At 34.2% G+C, this 21,716-nt stretch overlaps 1 protein-coding gene across 1 annotated transcript; it reads left to right on the top strand.

Moving 5' to 3' along the window:
• The first annotated feature begins 576 nt into the window (after window positions 1–576).
• LOC133324158 (uncharacterized) lies at window positions 577–16,128 on the top strand. The gene is made up of 3 exons (XM_061533041.1): window positions 577–623; window positions 818–1,038; window positions 15,771–16,128. Exons 1-3 carry the CDS (start codon window positions 606–608, stop codon window positions 16,126–16,128), a joined length of 597 nt encoding a protein of 198 aa, XP_061389025.1. The 5' UTR covers window positions 577–605.
• The last annotated feature ends 5,588 nt before the right edge of the window (window positions 16,129–21,716 follow it).

Genomic DNA, 21,716 nt, shown 5'->3' with positions numbered 1-21,716 from the left:
TTTTGGGCCGTTAAGAGTTTCAGCTGTTACGACTTCTTGTACTTACGGTATTTTGATTTTGTTTTGCTTTTATTAACATTGATTGTTGCTGCTGCGGCTGCTAAAGCTTCTGCGCTTCTGCCATTGAGCTACGTTGTGTTATTGTTGTAGTTGTTGTTGTCTTACATTACATTTCGCTGTGTTGTTTTTGTTATTGTTTGCTGCAGCAGCATTTTGGCAATTTTTCGAGTTCGTGATATTTTGGAGCAACCATCGAAATTCAGCCGTCCGTCCGTCCGATGGATGGATGGATCGTCGTCGCCATGGCAAACAAAAGCGACGTAGCTATAAAAGAAACTGATGTTCCAACGAAACGACACAGACATCAGCGAAGTGTACAACAAACCGTTACAACGATCAACAAGACAAGAAACGAAAAACAGTCGAATTAACTAAACGAGGATATATTGCCAATATAGCGTCTGAGTGTGTGTGTGTGCGAGAGAGAGAGACAATTTCCGGTGTTAACAAAGAGTCTGTGTGTGTGCGAACGCGCAAAAGAAATCCTTAAAATATCAAACATTTTTTGGAATTGCAAAAAGAAATAAATTAAAAACAAATATAAAATGAAGCCTTTCTGTGTGGTATGTGTGGCCAAAAAATTAAAAAAAAATTAAAATTATATAAACAAAGAACAAAAAAATATTACAAATTAAAAATAATCAAAAATTATAAAATAAAAAATCCAAAATTAAACAAATATGTGAAATTCCCTTTATTGAAAAAAATGTATTCTGATGTGTATCCTTCTTGTGTGTTTCCCCTTATCCCAAATTAGGTTTTAGTTGTTTTATGCGCTGCTGGTTTGGCTGTGGCCCGACCAGAGCCACCACGTGATAGCTATGCTGCCCCACCTCCAAGCAGTTATGCCCCCAGTGTGCCAAGCGGTAGTTATGGTGCTCCAGCCCCAGTATATGGACCACCACAACAAGCTCCTGTGATACACAAACATGTTTACGTTCATGTTCCACCACCAGAGCCCGAGTATCAAGCACCAAGGTAAGAATTGTGCAACCAACAATAGGATAAAAAAGGATGTGTATTACAAATGGCAACAAATGTTGCATTTTCATTCTCAGGACAAAAAAAAAAAAAATGAAAATTCTGTTGTCAATAGAAAAAAGTGAAAAATTGTAGGAATTTAAAAACTACCAGAATTAGAAATAGAATTTATAGAACTTGGTCGTTAAAACCAAGAAGGGCCAACGATTTTCTCTTTATCTAGCAGCCTACGAGAAATATTCATATAACTTTAGTGCGATAATATATTTAAAAAAATTAATTTTCCGCTATCGGGATCACATAATTGAAATGCAGAAATAATGAGAAACATTTCATTAAGTTCGTCTGGTCAAGCAACAAAAATTCCTAAAATCAGTAGGGACCTTTGCTGCCAGGTTTTTTTATCCTCTGAAAATCTGAATTACAATTTACAGACTCAGTTGCCAACATTAGTCAAGAAAGGACATCTATTGAAAATTGCCTGGGAAGAAATTTTAATCGAACAAGAGCCCGAAATACCAATTTACAACATCTTCGATTGGTAAATACTCCTTAGATTATAAATTGGGTGGGACCATATATATGGTATATATGTCAATAGACAGACATATATAAACAATTTTCGGAGTGTTTGGATCATATCATTATACCTATGAGTCTTAAAAAAACTCACATTTAAAATTCGGAGGGTTCATTAGCACATTACTATAATTGAATTCATAAGTGAATACAACTATATAACAAATTAAAAAAAAAAAATTAAGCATTGTGTTCTAGAAGGCGATCGGTTTGAAAAAAATATATTTTTTTATTTTTTTAATTATATAAGTTAAGCCAGGTTAGTCCTTTATACAATTTATTTCCAAAATCTAGGCCTATATGGTCATTAAAAAATCCTTTTAAAAAACCTACGCCCTGTTGCTCCTCCAAAAAAATCCTTTTAAAAAATCGACGCCTTGTTGGTCCTTCAAAAAATCCTTTTATAAAATCTACGCCTGGTTCGTCCTTCAAAAAATCTACGTTTGGTTGGTCCTTAAAAAAATAATTTAAATAATCTACGCCTAAGTCTAGAGGTCTTTCAATTTTTTTAAATCTTTAATATTTTATTTAATTAAAAATATCTACGTCTCCTTAAAATATTCCTATTAAAAACATTTCGCTTCGTCCTTAAAAATCTCATTTTAAAAATCCACGCCATGTTGGACCAAAAATGGTGTGAGACCATATATATGGGATATATGTCTAAAGATGGGCCTATATAGTAATCGGAGATTTTTCTAAATAAAATCCTAACTTGATCATCGCCCTGATTATTTTATAATGTACCATCAAAATACCTAGAAAGGTCCTTTATATGGTCCTTTACAGTCCATTGGTCGACAAATACGACTAGAATGCTCAAAATACCGCCGACAATTTTAAGCAAATTCAAAACTCCAGCATATTAATTTTTCTATATAAATAAGCAATGATTATAGTCATATGGAACCAACCACGTTAAACCCCACTTCTAGCCCTTGAATTCATTTGTTTTTCATAACTAACATTTGTCCTGCGGTCCAAGTACTGTATTATTGGATCATATAATACGTAGAGTAGAAAATCTGTGACATTTTACGCTGTCTGATTTATAAATTTTCTTTGTGTTTGAATCTTAATTGCTTCAAAAATCCTAAAAAATATTTAACGTCCAAAGAGAAGAAATGAAATCTATGCAAAATTGCAGGGTGATAGTGATGATTTTTTATAAAATCCACTATTCACCCTTCTCTAGTTTCGCTGGACCATATTGGAATGCGATGGAATTTCAATGGAAAAGTATGGGTAACAATGGCATATTTTTACCAGTGAATTGTGTAGGAAATGTCACAAAGATTTGTTTCTATAACATTTTTCGTCTTTAAAAAATCTTCAACATTTGAAACCAAGTGATTTATGCATTTTGTAATAGAATTCTCTATGTTGCTTTTATCAACGATAGAGTCATCAAAGACCTTTCAAAATTATTAATAACTAGGAAATATTAATAAAGGCCCGCGAAATAGTTTGAAAAATCTGTTCACAGCGCTGCAATACTATAATCCCGATAATTTGCATTATTTGTTCCCAATTTATAATGCTTTGGAAACATTTTAATTACATCGATTACATTTTTCAATTAAATAAAATCACATATATTTCACAACTATTTCATCAGATAAAAAATACCTCCTCAAACTATAAAATAAAATATATGACCCATTTAAAATAATATTAAACCGTTTTATTCCCCTCCCCTTTTAAATGATCAAAGCATCCGTGCTCCATGGCTGTCGTAAATAATAAATCATTTTATTCGGCGGTGCATAAAATTACATCTATGTTGCAAACACGATAATGGCTAATCCATTCTGATTTAAAGAGGTTGATCTTTTGTGGCAAAATGTTGTATGCAACAATATTAATATGCGCAATGTGCCACATGCAACAAGCAAATGCTGTTGTTGATGATGACGACAACACCGTTGAGGACAGTGACAAATCGCTAAACAAGAAAAAACTGTGTCAACATGAGTTTAACACAAACAAAAGTGTTGATTATGTTAGGTGGCGGTAGAGAGAGAGAGAAGAAATATAATGTAGGCAGAGTTGGGGATTTTTCTGGCAAAAATTGAGGGGTATAATGTTTAAAGTAAAAAATAATAATAATAAAATCAATATGGTACATAAATTAAAAATTATACGAAATTAATACAACACATTTTCTATGTGGAATAATTTTTTAATATCCACTTGTTTATCCTTCAAAAATCCTTTTAAGAACTCTACGTCTTGTAGGTGCTTCAAAAAGATTCATTTTTAAAAATCTACGTAGGGCCTTCAACAAATTACTTTTAAAAAATATACGACTTGTAGGTCCTTCAAAAAATTCCTCTTGAAAAATCTACTTCTTCTTGGTCCTTCAAAAAATTCCTCTTGATAAATCTATGCCTAGTAGGTCCTTCAAAAAATTCCTCTTGATAAATCTACGCCTAGTAGGTCCTTCAAAAAATTCCTCTTGATAAATTTACGCCTTGCAGGTCCTTCAAAAAATTCCTCTTGATAAATTTACGCTTGCAGGTCCTTCAAAAAATTCCTCTTGATAAATATACGTTTGTAGGTCCTTCAAAAAATTCCTCTTGATGAATCTATGCCTTGTAGGTCCTTCAAAAAATTCCTCTTGATAAACCTACGATTTGTAGTCCTTCAAAAAAATTCCTCTTAATAAATCTACGCCTTGTTGATCTTTCAAAAAATTCCTCTTGATAAATCTACGCCTTGTGGTCCTAGTTGATCTTTCAAAAAATTCCTCTTGATAGATCTACGCCTTGTAGTCCTAGTTGATCTTTCAAAAAATTCCTCTTGATAAATCTACGCCTTGTTGGTCTTTCAAAAAATTTCTCTTGATAAATCTACGCCTTGTAGGTCCTTCAAAAAATTCCTCTTGATAAATCTACGCCTTGTAGGTCCTTCAAAAAATTCCTCTTGATAATTCTACGCCTTGTAGATCCTTCAAAAAATCCCTCTTGAAAAATCTGCGGCTTGTAGGTCTTTCCTTTAAAAAAAATCTATGCCTTGTAGGTCATTAAAAAATTCAATTCAAAATTCAAAAAAATTATTTAAAAACCGCTACACAAGTTGATCCGTCAAAAAATTAATTTTTGAAAATCTACGTCTTGTAGGTCCCTCAAAAAATTCCTGTTGAAAAATCTACGCCTTCTAGGTCCTTCAAAAAATTCATCTTGAAAAATCGACGCCTTCTAGGTCCTTCAAAAAATTCCTCTTGAAAAATCTACGCCTTGTAGGTCTTTCAAAAAATTCCTTTTAAAAAATCTACCCCTAGTAGGTCCTTCAAAAAATTCCTTTTTAAAAATCTACGGCTTTTAGGTCCTTAAAAAATTCCTTCTAAATATATTTGTAAGAAATCCAAAATTTGTGGATAAGTAATGCTTCTTTTTCCTAAATCCACACATTGCAACCTTTAAAATTCAATCCCATTTGTAAACATTTAATATAAGTATTCAATGATTTCCAATCATAATTCCAACAATTCGCATAGCCCATTTGTGACGCTGTTCACTTAATTCGAAATTTCAAGAAAATAAAAAAGCTAGCAAAAAACTTATGAATGAAAATGTGAGGAAAACATAAAAACAACATATTTATAATTTCCGTTTAATGATGGTTTTTGTTGTTGTTATTGTTGTCGTTTCGTGCCAATAAGTTTTCTTAAACGAAATGTTTCTTTTGGTTAAAACACTGGTAAATACAGCAACAAAAAAAGAGGCTCGCGCGCCATCTGTGCTACCTAACATTAACCATAGTCAGGGTATTAGGGAGCCAAGAGGAGGTTTTTTTAACCACATGCCTTTCAGAAGATTAATCATTATTGACGGAGGGGAATAAGCTATTGGTTACAAGTGCCAGTGAGTGGCTTAAGCCCCTCCTGTAAGACTTAACGTTGGACAAAGAAAAAAATTGCTAGAAAAAACTTCGTCTTTGGACAGCAAAAACGTTTCTCTTTATTGAAACACCATACAAATATTTCAAACGTTTTCAATGAAATTGAAAGTTTTTTTTTGTAACGTCAAGAAACCCCAAAAGTTATTTGGCCATTGGTCAAAATGTTTGTTAGTTAGGTGGTCGTGGCTTGGTTAGCCGGTCTGTCTGTTAGCCTGCCTGCCTGCTTGGGCTGTTGTCGTTGACTTCGGTTGTGGTTGATGTCTGTTTGCCTGCGGCAAAGGCGAATTATAAATTCATTGCAAATGTGATTATTGTATTTCTATAACAAATTGCTAACAAATAACATATCAATTATTCATTTTAGCATTTGTTGATTGTTTTCGTTGAAGTTGTGTGGCGATAGCCTTAAAGGCTTTTTCATGGCAAGCGTCATTTTTGAAGTTGAAGCATTTCTGAAAAACACAATTTTTCAATCTTCCATCTTCCTCTTTGTGGGGAGTGAGTGTGATGGAAAGAGGGTTTGAAGGGAATTTATTTATGACCATTAGGCTGGTTATAAACTTTTTCGAAAAAATGATGCCACAATGTCAATATTAGTTGATGATCGTCATAAATATGTGAAGACAAATTTGTTGGTAGTGTGTGAAAAGTTTTGGTAACAAAAAAATCAATAAAATTAATCTCAAAAATATTTCTAACATTTTCACGCCTTGCTGATACTAAAAGATATGTTTAAAGAATCCAAAAACATATTTTTAAAATCTCCAAGCATTAAAAAGATCCGTTGGTTCAAATAAAAATCCTTTTAAAACTTGCTTCCAAAAAATCTACGCCTTCTTGGTCCTACAAAAAGTCCTTCAAAACATTTCTTTTGAAAAATCTACGCTTTGTTGGATCTTCAAAAAATTCCTTTTAAAACAAATCTACGCCTTGTTGGTCCTTCCAAAAATTGGTTGGTCCTTCAAAAATTCCTTTTAAAACAAACCTACGCCTTGTTGGTCCTTCCAAAAATTGGTTGGTCCTTCAAAAATTCCTTTTAAAACAAACCTACGCCTTGTTGGTCCTTCCAAAAATTGGTTGGTCCTTCAAAAAATCCTTTTAAAACAAATCTACGCCTTGTTGGTCCTTCAAAAAATTTCTTTTGAAAAATCTACGCCTTGTTGGTCCTTCAAAAAATTTCTTTTGAAAAATCTACGCCTTGTTGGTCCTTCAAAAAATTTCTTTTGAAAAATCTACGCCTTGTTGGTCCTTCAAAAAATTCCTTTTAAAAAATGAACGCCTTGTTGGTCCTTCAAAAAATTTGTTTTGAAAATTCACGCCTTCTTGGTCCTACAAAAAATTCCTTTTGAAAAATCTACGGCTTGTTGGTCCTTCAAAAAATTTCTTTTGAAAAATCTACGCCTTGTTGGTCCTTCAAAAAATTTGTTTAGAAAATCCACGCCTTCTTGGTCCTACAAAAAATTCCTTTTGAAAAATCTACATTTTAAAAAATATCCTTCGAATTTGCCTCCTCCAGTCTCCAAATTCAGTGACCTCCACGACCATTAAGGCCTCCAAAATAAAAATGTTCCTCCTAACCACCCCAGCCACCATTTTCAATGGCAAATCGATGCTGTATCTTCGCTTCCGACGACAATGTGGCTGTTTTTGATGTCCAAAATGTTAGATATGTATCTTTCTCTCTTAATGTATGACCCAGACCGTTTCATTGAACTTTTACCACTTGTAGTTTTGCTTTTGGCCACAATCAGCAGCAACCAAAAAAATTACAAAACAAAACTTCATTGTTGTGGTGGTTTTTTGGTATAAGTGTTCGTTCTCATGACAAACATAACTGCCAAACAATGAATGACCAATGCCAAAAGTTACCCGTATTAGCATCTTCTTCATACTACTCCGTTGGGCTGATGATGACGACGACCATGATCTGCAACAATACATTGAGGATGTTGCCACTGGTGGTTGGTAGTAGTGCTGCTGCTACTGATGATGATGATGTCGATGCCAAAAATGTTGTCTGTTTTCCGTTTACAATTTTTTTTTTTCGGGAGGCTGGCGATGATAACCATGAGCTCAACCATGGCTAATCGACAAATCATGTTGTCGACGAAGAAGAAGATGAGGATTTTTTGCGTTGGAAATTGCAATTATTATGGGCTTTTTTGTTGCGGCTTATGCTATGCTTTGCTGTTATTGTTGTATTGCCACCATTATTGATGTAGCAGCAAGTTATTGGCTGCTACTGTTATCATTGTTGGCCTCTACGTTAATAATGTGGCATTTTTTCACTTGTGTCCATCCATGTTGTTTTGGCCTCTTCAGCTGGTCCAGTAGTGATTTTTTAGGAATGTCTGCAGCCTCCATTGACTGTTTTATGACCATCAAAACATGTATCTGTTTTTGTTAACTGATGGCCTGTTAACTGAAAGTGATGGCTTACACGGTTGTCACAGCTACTGTTTTCGGTGTTTTTTAGTTTTAGATTTTTTGCTTTGCCTTTTTGTGGTGATGGGGATTTCCCCAATTCCTTCTGCTTCCACAAGGATTAACTTGATTTCAAGCCAGTCATACATTCGACATTGTTAATGTCTTTGCCAAAACCAGGTGACATTTGTATTCCCATGAAATGAATTACTGTCATAGCCAAAATGCCATGGGGGGAAATACTATTTGACAATTTATGTCTATTAGAGTTTGAGTGCTAAGCGGAAATGTGTTTCGTTGTGCAAAACGAAATGAAAGAAAAGAAAAGGGAAAGTATTGACAGTTATGTTGCAGTAGTGTATATATCGGATGATTTATTTTAACGGGGGAAGCTAAGGTGATAAAAATTATGCAATAAAATAAATGGTAGTTTGCAGATTTCAGTAAGAAGAAAGAGAACGAGATAAACATATTTAAACTGACTTTAAAAGATCAATACAACAAAAATAATTTTAACCAGTCAGGAAAGTAGTAAAGTCGGACTGGGCCGACTATATGATACCCTTCACCACCTTGGGAATGTTCTACATATGTCCCAATATATAAAATTGAACGAACATAAATATGTGATCTTTATCTGTATCCAAATCGACTAACATCAATCCCTACACATATCATTCTGCAACCTATGCTAAATTTTGTAAATCGATTTAAAGCTAACTTGACACACGCTCTTGGGTATGTTGCACTGTTTAAAATTTAATCTCAATCAGACACCCATTGATTATTAGGTGTACAGTTTACAGAAATAAGTCGAAATTATATATGGAAGCTATGCTATATATATATATATATATCTGAACCGATTTCAAGGAAACTTGTCAGAGATTAATTTATATTAACTTCAGTACATTGTGTAAATCGGCATAGCTATGGATCTTAAGTGCACCATTTACTTAAAATCGGACGAAAATATATGTAGGAGGTGTATGCAAATCTGAACCGATTTTCGCAAAACTTTACACACATCATTCTAGACTTAATTCAGTACGCTATACCAATAAATGGTGCACCATTTACCTAAAATCGGGCGAAACTATATATGGCAGCTATATCTAAATCTGAACAGATTTCCACGGAAATTTCCACACATTATTCTAGACATAATTCTGTACGCTATGCCAAAATTCGTACAAATCGAATGATTTGCAGGGACTTTGGTGCGCCATTTACCTAAAATCGGACCAAATTATATATGGGAGTTATATCCAAATCTGCATCGATTATCATAAAACTTAACACACATCATTCTAGACGTAATTCAAGACGCTATGTCAAACTTCGTGCAAATCGAAAGATATATAGGGACTTTGGTGCACCATTTACCTAAAATCGGACGAAACTATGTATGGAAGCTATATCCAAATCTGCATCGATTATCATGAAACTTAGCACACGTCATTCTAGACTCAATTCAGTAAGCTATGCCAAATTTCGTGCAAATTGAACGATATATAGGGACTTTGGTGCACCATGTACATAAAATCGGACGAAACAATATATAGGAGCTATATCTAAATCTGATCCGATTTTCTTCAATTTAAATAGTGTTCGTAAATGGGCCAAAAAAGTGACTTCTGACAAATTTCATCCAAATCGGACAATAAATGCGACCTGTACTTTTTTTACAATTTAATATCTACAGACGGACAGACATGCATAAATCGACTCAGACATGTGCCTATCTCGTTTTTTCACCAGCCTTTACCACAGTGTGGTGAAGGGTATAAAAAATAAATAAAATAAACAGTGAGCGGACTAGTATAGTCGGACGGGGCTGACCATACGATACCCTACACAACTTCCATGAAAATCTAACTTTCTGTGGTTCTATATTCTGAGATTGGGTAATATTTCGCGATATTTGCACACTTTTGACTTTCGACTCGAAAAGTACAAATAATTAAGTTTTCGGCCCACTTCATCTGAAAAATTATTATCTGATCATCACCTAACATTTTAGGCGTTGTCCTTGACCATAACTGGAACCTCATAGAACATTTCAAAGCGATCAGCGCTATATTTCCGCCCTCCAGTGTGGTAATAGGTTACTAAATAATATCTGAATAGGTAAGCACCTGTAAATACCTATATCAAGTAAAAGGACAACCACTCCTCTTTGATATACTATCAACTTCTCGGGTCTATGTCCTTCAGGAGTAAATATATACGCTATAGAATACAAATTTTGTCATTTTTCACACAAAAGTCAGGGTCCATTTGACCCGCTAAATATTGACGAATATTTATCAAAACAGGCATGGTTATTCTATGGCCCGATCCCCTTCTCTATCTAAAATTTCTTGATGTTTGGGCCATAATTGCGGTCTCTGGAGCGACCAGAAAAACGGACAAAAATTAAGTATTTGGTCCATTTCATCACTTAAATATTAACCAATCTTTAACAAAAACAAAAGGGGTCAAAAGTTCATGAAGATTGGTCCATAACTGTGGCCTGTATCGTGTTTACAAATTATAATGGACAGACGGACGGACACACATGTCTAGATCGACTCAGCTAGTCGAGATATGATCGGTATACTTACAGGTGGGTCTAGGACCAATATTTCGCGGTATTACAAACTTTTGGAGCCGCACAAAGATATAATACGCTGACAACATAGTTGTGTAGGGTATGAAAATAACCATTCCAAAAATTCCGTCCCGAAGTCTCTGTTAATCATTTAAAAAATATTAAATGGGAAGTTGCCTCATGTCTCTGTTAGGTCTTTAAGTTATTACAAAACCCTAATACAAAAAAAAAAAAAAAACAAAAAACATATGCTTTAGGTACTGTATTCCCTTGAAAAATATTCTTAAAAAATCCAAGCTTGATAGTCCTTCAAAAAATATTAAAAAGAAGCCACACATAAGGTTCGGATAGTTCGTCGACACAACTCCCTGTCAATACACCACAAAAATATTTTCTAAAAAATAAGTTAACAGTCCTTAAAAATATATTAAGAAAATCGTCCATGACTCTGATAGGGCCCTGATTCCAAGTATCCCCATTTTGGGCTTAGATAATCCTTCAAAAAAAATCTGTATTTCCTAGAAAAATCTTGTTTGAAATATACATTTATTGCTTTTCAAAAACATATATTATTGAGTTTCCCATAGCACTGCTTATATTTCCTGTAGCTGAATTTCTACTTCCGAAACCTTGAAGATCATTTCCGCAAGATTGTCACTGTGCTACTATCATTGCACTGTATCTAGTATATTTAAACTTCGTTCCTCATTTGCTAGGAAACTATTTAAATAATTTAGTAAGTGATACTCCCACTAATTTAAATGTTTAATTATTTCCAAGAAACAAAACCTGACAATTTTACATATTATATGGAAAATTAAAACCCACTCCTTACTTCTCTATATACGTATGGCATAACGGTGGTTATGCTAACTTTGCAGATGTATCATTTTGTTAAAAAATATGTAATTCTAGACGTTACTTGAATATTTATAACTAAACACACACATACCAACATCCATACAAAATCTGCCATGCATAAAAGTGTGGCAATTCAGGAAGTTTTTCCTTTATTTCTTATTTTACTTCGTTGCTTTCATGCTGTCGATAGTGTAACGTAGCTTCTTCTTTACAAGACGACATGGTTGTTGTGTGTGTGATATCGTGTGATCGAGTTAAAAATACTATTTTTTGCAAAAAAAAATTATTTTCTTTGGAAACATTTAACCAACATTTTATTTGTCAGTCGTCGTGACAAAAATTAAACGCCAGCAAAATGGAAAAAAATACCCTGGCATGTAATTTTACCTTCCATTAAGCTCATAATTGTGGCACAAATCAAGACATTTAAACAAAATGTGTTTGGTTACAATGGAGTCTGCATAAGTGGTATTTTAAAAAATGTAGAAAAAATTAAATGTCCCTAAAAATATCTTTAAACTTTTGATATTAGATAATATGTATGAGACACATCCGCTTAAATAAAAATATTCCTAATTTGTGACATTTTGAAAATTATTTGTCGTTTATCTGTTCCATTATATATTCTTTCCTATATTCTTTCAAAATATTCCTAAAAAATCCACTCTTACAACTCAGATAATCCTTCAAGATAATTGTGTGGCTGATACACAGCGAGAATTTATTATTCAAAATATTCGGAAACTTAGAATTGTACCAACATATTGCTAGCCACACTTATACTTATTTTTTATTCTTAAAACTAAATATTCTTTTATAATTGATTTTTTTTAATATGTTAATAGTTGCAATTATCAACACCTACCTGTCTTTATATATATTTCCAACTAAGGAAAGTTAGCAAAAAAAATAAAAATGGGTGAAAATGAAGTTAGCAAACAATAAATATTAATATATTTTAAGGCACAAAGCGGAACAAAGTGTTGTTTCAGTTTTATCTTTCATTTATTTTTTTTTTTAAATTTTTTTGGTTGCGATTTTCTTAGTTAACCAAGTTTCCAAGTGAAGATAGGCGCCATGGCATAACGTAATACCCCACTTAGTTACACCACTCAAGCAACAATTATACCTTAAATTATATTCATAATAATCGTGTAATTTGGTAGTGGTATAGTCGTCGTCATAATGGTTTCAGACAAAAAAAACATCATTAAGTGTTTTTGTGTTTTTACTTTTCTATGGAAAAGTAAAAGTTGTGTTGGTGTTTAAAAATTTCCTTTCATTTTTTTAATTATTTTATTTTTGTGTTTTTGTATATGAAAACGTTATTGTTTCATATTAAAACATGTAATGTTTTAATTAATAATAACAAAAAAAATGAATGAAAATGTTTTGTAAATAATAAAGACCTGCCAGGAGGCTATAGATAGTCAGGTATGAGGTGTGGGAATATTTCCTATTCTTCTTTAGAAGTTTTTTGTCTAATTTACATCTCTAATGTTAATGATAACAATTTTTACTTTCGAATCGGAAATAATAATAAGTGAATCGGAAATTAAACTCTATTCTTGCAGAAAGTGATCTCTAAACTCTAGTCTTTATTGGAAACAAACATGTCATGATTAATTGAGTCGTTTATTTTGAAAGTGATATAAGTCCATTTTATTAAATATTAAAAAAACATATTACGTTATATTCTATGATGTTAACAATATTTTTGAAACAAATCAAACACTAATCCTAAAATAAAAAAAAATCTGACAAAGTTCTGGTTCTCCAAGTCGAAGGACCAAATTGCATGATTAGTCGTTCTTAAACATGGCTCAGATTGTTATTTGAAGAGTAGAGTTTATTTCTCTTAGCTAGCAAACTTACTACCGTAATATCACCTAGGAGCTAAAAGTCGATCATAAAACTGTTTTAAACCATTTACACAAAGCTGGATTCAAAAAGAAGCTCGATGTTTGAGTGCCACACCAATTAACAGCAAAAAATAGGATGGATCTAATTTCCATTTGCGAAGCATAGGCCACACGAAGTGAGATAGAACCATTTCTTAAGCGGAATGTGACTGAAAATGAGATCGAAAACGATCGTGGTCAAAGAGCGGTGAAGCACCTCAAACGGTGGGCAAACCAGGACAGGAACTGGAAGGCAAGTATTTTATTATGAGTTGCTTCCATATGGCCAAACGCTAAATTCTGATCTCTACTGTCCATCAGAACAACGCTAGGCCACACACATCTACAGTGATCGCCAAAAACTTCGGAGCTTGTTTGGGAAGTTTTAATGCATCCGCCATACAGTGCGATTATCATCTTATTCTTGCATTGCAAAATTTCTTTAAAGATAAAAATTTCTCTAAAAAAATTGGTATCTAAGGAGGATTGTGAAAATCGACTGCTAGAGTTGTTTTGCAAATAGAGAGCAGGACTTCCATGAGAGAGCCATTTGGCTTTGGCGGAATCTTAAGTGACCAACCTACTCACTATCTATATCCTCCACCATAAGATGGAGTGTATGTTAAATTTGTAATTCCATCTGCAACACCTCGAAATATTCAAAATATTTCTATAAATTAGATACAGATTCATGAACGGAATACAATTCTATGTAGATTATTTTTTTCTGTCTTCTGAAATCACGATAAAGCTCGCTATTTTTATACCCTTCACCACACTGTGGTACAAAACAGGCAAAAGGAAACGTGATAGGCACATGGTTCCTTTTGAGAATACGCATATAATCACTTTCTGAGTCGATTTACGCATGTCCGTCTGTCCGTCCGTGTTTTTTTGTGAACAAAGTACAGGTCGCATTTATGATCCGATTTAAATCAAATTTGGCATAGGTCACTTATTTGGCCCTAGGACCTATTGAAATTGGGAAAAATCGGTTCAGATTTAGATATAGCTCCCATATATATTTTCGTCCTATTAAATTCAAATGGTGCACCAAAGTCCCTATATATCTTTCGATTTGCACGAAATTTGGCACAGCGTAATGAATTAGGTGCAGAATGATGTGTGTTAAGTTTCATAAAAATCGGTACATATTTATATATAGCTCCCATACATATTTCGTCCGATTTAATGTAAATGGTCCACCAAAGTCTCTATATATCTCTCGATTTGCACGAAATTTGGCACAGCGTAATGAATTAGGTCTAGAATGATGTGTGTTAAGTTTCCTGAAAATCGGTTCAGATTTAGATATAGCTCCCATATATATTTTCCTCCTATTAAATGTAAATGGTGCACCAAAGTCCCTATAAATCTTTCGATTTGCACGAAATTTGGCACAGCGTAATGAATGAAGTCTAGAATGATGGTAGTAAGTTTCGGGGAAATCTGTTCAGATTTAGATATAGCTTCCATATATATTTTCATCCGATTTAATGTAAATGGTGCACCAAAGTCTCTATATATCTCTCGATTTGCACGAAATTTGGCACAGTGTAATGAATTAGGTCTAGAATAATGTGTGTTAAGTTAAATATAGCTTCTATATCTGACCAAATGAAAAATTTAGTATCGGTTGCAGACTGACATGTTGTTTGATTCAATTTCATTTTACTGGCCCTTTAAAAATGCGATGTCTGTTAGGATTCATCTGTTGAATATACCCAAAGTGATGAAGGGTATCATATAGTCGGCCCCGTCCGACTTTACTACTTTCCTTACTGCTTTTCTAAAAAGATGGCTAGGGATATATTAATTAAGATAGAGCTTTGAAATTTTGCACATACATTACTATTACTCCTAAGATTTTTGGTATTGAAAATTATTTATTTCGGTCCACCTTTTGGTATATCCCCAAATATTCATTTTTTTCGAGATTTTTGTCACGTTTTTCAACCGATTGGCTGCAATTTAATACTTTGAGTTTCCATTGGGTAGCAAATCTCTATACCAAATATATCGATATGGGTCCACTTTTTTAGTATAGCCCTCATATAACGGTATGGAAACATTTGTCACGTTTTTTAATTAAATTAACTATAATTTTCTTAGTTAAGCTTTCATTGGGTGAAAATTTGTGTTTTAAAATAAAATTAAATATTCAATTCTTCGAAATTTCACTGGGAAAATATATATTTTATTTTTTTTTGCGAATTCAGTCACATGTTAATATATAGAATACTCACATTTCTATGTAGTATATCATTTTTTGTCTAAAAGTCAGTTTTGAATAATGTACCGGCTAGTTGGCTAATAATAAACAGCTTCAATTTCTCCATATTTATCAATTTTCGCCAATATAAGTTGTTAGTTTTCTGTACGAATTTCTAAGTCCATTACTCTCTATATCCACGTTAAAATCATGGAATTTTAATATTTTTTCTCTCTTTTTTTTTTCTTTTTTGCAGAAAACCAATTGTAGTGCCACCACCACAGAAACACTACAAAATTGTATTCATTAAGGCTCCATCACCACCAGCACCCACCGCCCCAGTCATACCACAATTGCCACAAACCGAAGAAAAGACTCTGGTCTATGTGTTGGTTAAGAAACCCGATGAACAACCCGAAATTGTTATTCCCACACCGGCACCAACACAACCCAGCAAACCTGAAGTCTATTTCATTCGTTACAAGACCCAGAAGGAAGAAACTGGACCCTATCCTAACAGTATTGCACCAGCTCCTTCTGGTGATTATGGTGCTCCATCTGTACCCTCAGCACCATCGGCGCCAAGCTCTTCGTACGGTGTACCCTCACATTAAGTGGACGGACCTCAGCGAGCAAAAACCACCAACAACAACAACCGGACCAAATAGAGAACAAAAAGAATAAAAGAAAACTGAATACTCAATGTGAATCTGTGAAAATGTGAACAGACGGACGGATGATAACTCAAGTTTTAGTTAATTAAGACGACTACAAAGAAATTCTACCACTACTACTCACTCTCACTCTGTTTCTTTTGCTCTTTTTGTGCATTCTGACTTTTACTCAACTTTTTACACCTCTGACCTTGTTTTTTTATATAACTAGTTGTAAGATTTTTATTATTATTATTTTTTTTTTTTTTATAAAAAAGCAACGAAAAAACTTTTTTAACGTGTGACAAATTATTTAATAAGTATTTTTAGCATTAAATACATTTTTTAATAATCATTGTTGTTTCTTCCTCTAAACATGTAAGCATGGAGGAGGACGAGATAGCCCGCGACCACCCACCAGTATAGAAGACAAAGGATGAAATTAAAAATTCACTTACCAGTCGTATTCCGCATCGCCCTCATACCGAATCCTTGAGCCTCAATGTTTAGTTAGACTGTTTGTTTCATGAAAAAATACAAAAAAAAAATAAAATAAAAAAATTATAAAAACTCATCATAATAAATTTATAAATATTCCATTATTGTTTAACTAACACACTTTTTTACAGTTATTTTGTTTAACATACGTACATACATACTGTTCTACAAGTAAATAGTTATTTTCCATTTGTATTTGAGTTTCATAACATCCCAAAACAAAAAGAAGAAGAAACAAAATATTCCCCATCATCATTTCTGTTGTAACGCATTTTAGTATTGTATTATTTTATTTAAAATGAAATCAAAAGAGAAACAACTTTTTTGTTTAATTAATAAAAGAAAATGTCTATTTGTGTATAAATGAAGTTAATAAAATTTTTTTATAGAAAACTATTTACATTTGTATTTATTTATTTTTTCTCTACCCTACAATGGGGAATTACTGATTGACTGACCTAACGATCAACGCCCAGACGAAACGGCTGCAGTTAGAATCTTGAAATTTTGGGTTATAGCCACTCTTGGTCCAAAGGGGTCAGATAAGGCTGGGTTTTTTGAAATTCGTAATAGAACGGTACGAAAAGTACCAAATGTGGTACCATTTGTATTTGGCGAACAGGTGCAGCAAGAACCCTGAAATATAGATTGAGAGACATTAATGGAGTGTAGAATAGATGTAGCAAAGGATTTTTTGGGCATTCGAACTATAAGTATCTGAAAAGTACTAAAATGTACTAAATTTGGTACATTTTCGTAGCTTGTGACTGGATAGAGCTAAAAACTTGAAATTTGGAATGCGAATAAAGGTTGAGAAGTAGGGTCGATATAAGAAAATGGTTTTGAAAGTGTGTACTCATTTATACGAAAACTACTAAACTGTACTAAATTTAGTACAATTTGAATTTGAAGAAATGTATGAAGCTGATTCGAAATTAACATTAACGTCGTAGTGTAGGATTGGGAATTTGGAAATTGTTTACTTACGTGTACGAAAAATACTAAATCGTACCTGGAAAATTGACATTTGGTAATAGGGTTACTGGTTGTAGCGTTGGATTGGGGTATGGATGTAGTATTGGAAATGGTACTAAATTGTTGTACAATTTGAATTTTGGGTAAAATTTGGGGTCAGGATCACTGTTGGGGTGTACGATTGACATATGTAGGATATTTTGGAAATTTGTACTAAATGGTACCAAATTTGGACGTGGGTGAACCGATAGAGGTTGAATATGGAAATTTGAAGTTAGGATCACTGCTTTGGAAATTGTTTACTTACGTGTACGAAAAGTACTAAATCGTATCTGGAAAATTGACATTTGGAAATAGGGTTACTGTTGTAGCGTAGGATTGGGGTATGGATGTAGTTTCGGCAATTCCTACTTATGTATACTAAATGATACTAAATTTGATAAAATTTGAATTTTGGGTGAACCGAGAATCATGAAATTAGGAGTCAGGATCAGTGGTGGGGTGTACGATTGAAATATGTAGGATATTTTGGAAATTTGTACTAAATGGTACCAAATTTGGATTCGGGTGAACCGATAGAAGTTGAATATGGAAATTTTAAGTTAGAATCACTGTTGAGGTATAGAATTGAGACATGTAGGAAGTTTTGGAAATTCGTACAAATGTGTATTAAATTCTGTACAATTTAAATTGTGGGTCAATTGATAGAGCTGGAATCTTGAAATACGGACTTAGGATCACTGTTAAGGTGAAGAATTGAGCTATGTAGGAAGTTTACCAAATGTTGATTTGGGTTTATCGATAGAGCTGGAATTTTGAAATTTGAAGATAGGATCATTGTTGGAGTGCAGGATTGGGCAATGAAGGAATTTTGGAAATTCATACTAATATCCACTATATCTTGAAATCGATAATTGAGATTTCCATTTGTTGTTTGATATAGGTAGTTTTGAAAATTCATACTTATGTGTATAAAATTAGGTACAATTTGAATATTTGGTGAATCGATAGAGGTGGGATCCTGATATTTGGAGTTAGGAGCATTGTTGGGGTGTACGATTCAGGGAATATAGGAAGTTTTAAAAATTTGTACTAATGTGTACTAAATGGTACCAAATTTGGTTTTGGGTGAAACGATAGAGCTGGAATATTGATTACTGTTGGAGTGTAGGATTGGGGTATGTAGGGAATTTTGGAAATTCGTCGTAATTTTATTTGAGTGAATCAATCGGGTTGGAATCCTGAAATTGGGAAATATGATTTCTATTGGATTTATATTAATGTGAACCATATTTGATAACATAAAGATTTGGGTTATCCTATAGAGCTCGAATCATGAAATTTGGAATTAATTCTATGGGTCGATTATGGAAAGCAACCAAACTCCAGTTGCGAGTTCAACTGGCAACGCAATTGAAATAAAACTTAATTTTTCTCAGTTGCTGTCGATAATACTGTTTTGACATTTCTACAACTAGAAATATTGTAAACAAACAAAAAAATGAATAAAATATTTCAGAAAAACTAATTATATGTGATGTTAAGATCAGTGAAACTATTTTTTGATGATGAAAATTATGTTCAAGGTGTGTCATTTATTAGAAAGCTTTAGGTTCTGGGAGTAGATGTTGACGTTTAGAGAAATGTTCAATCAACTGCTCATATTAGCTTGAAAGCGTATTTTCGACTACCAAAAGATGCCGTTGTGTACATAGATGAAGCCTTAAACCCTGATTTCCGAAAGGCTGGCGGTCAACAGCAATTCCTCCTCTCTTAAAAATATGTGCAGCTCTGATGTTTTTTGTGAGCAATCCCATAGCAATGACTTCAACCTTGGCATGGCTCAACCGACAATGTCTGTGGTTTCTGCCGAAGTTATCCGGCTAATCTGTAAAATTTGGATTGTATCCAAATTAACGGAGGAGTAAAAAGGGAAGAATAAGTTATTTTTATTCGAAAACAAAGTTCCAAGGTGTTGTCGGATGTATTGATGATACACACGTACATATCATGGACCCAAAAGAAGATGTTCGCCACTTTCTGCCATTCATTTGGAATGCGTGTTGGTGGGCCATAGCAGTTAAGATCTTCTGAAATGGCCTCCCACATACATCATCAATAGTGGCTTTGGTTTGACCAAAAGTCCGCATTTGGTTGAGCTTCCATCCGTGCAATAAATTTTTCAAATTTTTCTTTTGCGAACGAAGTAGCGGCCATATGACCCATTATGGTATGAACTAGGATTGTCCCACTTCGATCAAAAATGAACAATACGATGGAAATTTTTTGTAAAATGGGGAAACGTTCTGTAAGGTACATGTTTTCTTCCAAAAGACAATATCTGGAGAAATCACCTGTGTATCCAAGATACTTACTGGTTATTTATAGTACCATGTGGATGACGTAAGGGATGATAGATATAAAGCAACGGATTTTATTGGTTTTAACATGGCGAAGCCCAGGCATATCATAGACCCTCTTTCATCTTAATTGTTGACACCGACCTCCCGCGCTCTCTCCTGGGGTTGCTAATTCTGGTATCAAATAGTGGCGGTGTTAAAGATGCCCCAGAACCAATAAGATATTACGGTATAGACTTTATACCATCTAGCCAAGATTAATCCGCTGAAAAACAATAAAACAGGGGTGCCGATTGATTACCAGCTGAACTATTCAAGACTGGTGGGCAGATGCTGGTCAGGAGCATGCACTAGCTGATACAATTTGGATAGAGGAATACATGTCCAATGATTGGAACCTCAGCAAACTGTGCCCCGGACACAAAAAAGGAGACAAGACGATATGTGCCCCCTATCGAGGAATATCTCCTACCCATCGCCTATAAAGTGCTATTCAGCGTACTGTGTGAACGACTTAAGCCTGTGACCAATGACATTTTTAGACCATACCAACAAAAAAATCCACCATTGACCAGATTTTCACTTTAAATGTCCCGGAAAAGACCGATGAAAAACACATCGACACATGTGTCCGTTCAGAAGTGTTTAAAGCCATGTCTGCGTTTGGCATTCCTGCAATGTTATTATGGCTATGCAAGATAACTTTAACTGGTAAAAGATCAGCTGTTAAAGTCGAAAATAAGCTCTCGGAGCCCTTCTATATGAACGAGGATTCAGACAAGGTGACAGTTTGTCGTGTAACCTATTTAACATCTTCCTGGAAAAGGTCATGCGAGATGCAAATGGGAGCAGAAATGGCACTCTGTACACCAAACAGCACATGTTACTCGCCTACGTCGACGACATCGACATAATGGGTCGAATATTGCGAGCGGTAACTTTGAACGAATTGACAGTAAATGGGGAATAGACCAATCTTATGGTATCAACGCGCAAGACGTCCAGTAGACATGGACCCACTGTGGAACTTGAAAACCACAGCTTCGTGGTATTAAACGATTTTATATACCTCGGTACAGCCATAAACAAAACTAATAACATCAGCTTTGAAATCCAGAGGAGAACAGATGCTACTATGGTCTGAGTAAGCAATTCAAAAGCTAAGCCACCTCTCGCCAGACCAAACTCACACTCTACAAGACGCTGATATTACCCGTGATGTTGTATGAGCATAGGCACTTGCGCATGTAGATGAGGCAGCTCTTGGAGTGTTTGAGAAGATCTATGGGCCGAATGAACTATAAGCTACAGCGACTACGATGGCTAGCTCATGCTGTAAGTATGGATGAGGATGCCTCAACTCAAAAGGCATATAACGAGCCAAGTGATGGTTCACGTTGAAGGGGAAGGCCACGAATCCAATGGAAAGATCAAGTAGAAGACAATATCTCGATAACGGTCTTTCAAATTGCATGATATGCGCACAACACCGACACGCTCGGCTTATGGAACAACCGTTCTGTCATAAGCCAGCTAAGTAAGAGAGCTTAAAATTGGAGTATATCTTTCAGAATAATAATTTGGACACATTTCCTAAAATTACTGTATCCTACGCCATATGATGGAATTTGTTTTAACGGCAAAAATTAATACTGTGTACGGTATGGTCTGTTCGGTTATAATGACTATGGCGTAGTATAGTTGTATGAATAAAAT

The sequence above is a fragment of the Musca vetustissima genome, unplaced genomic scaffold (genome assembly GCF_032173495.1).
Source record: "Musca vetustissima isolate MV318-11 ecotype Yass unplaced genomic scaffold, APGP_CSIRO_Mvet_v1 utg9941, whole genome shotgun sequence".
In the NCBI taxonomy this organism is placed as follows: Eukaryota; Metazoa; Arthropoda; class Insecta; order Diptera; family Muscidae; genus Musca; species Musca vetustissima.
This window is presented reverse-complemented; position numbering and strand designations above follow the sequence as displayed.

What these genes read in the sequence shown, in the direction of transcription:
- LOC133324158 (XM_061533041.1), top strand. An exon ending in CCCGAGTATCAAGCACCAAG is followed by an intron (nt 1,039 to 15,770) that starts GTAAGAATTGTG and finishes TCTTTTTTGCAG; the next exon opens with AAAACCAATTGTAGTGCCAC.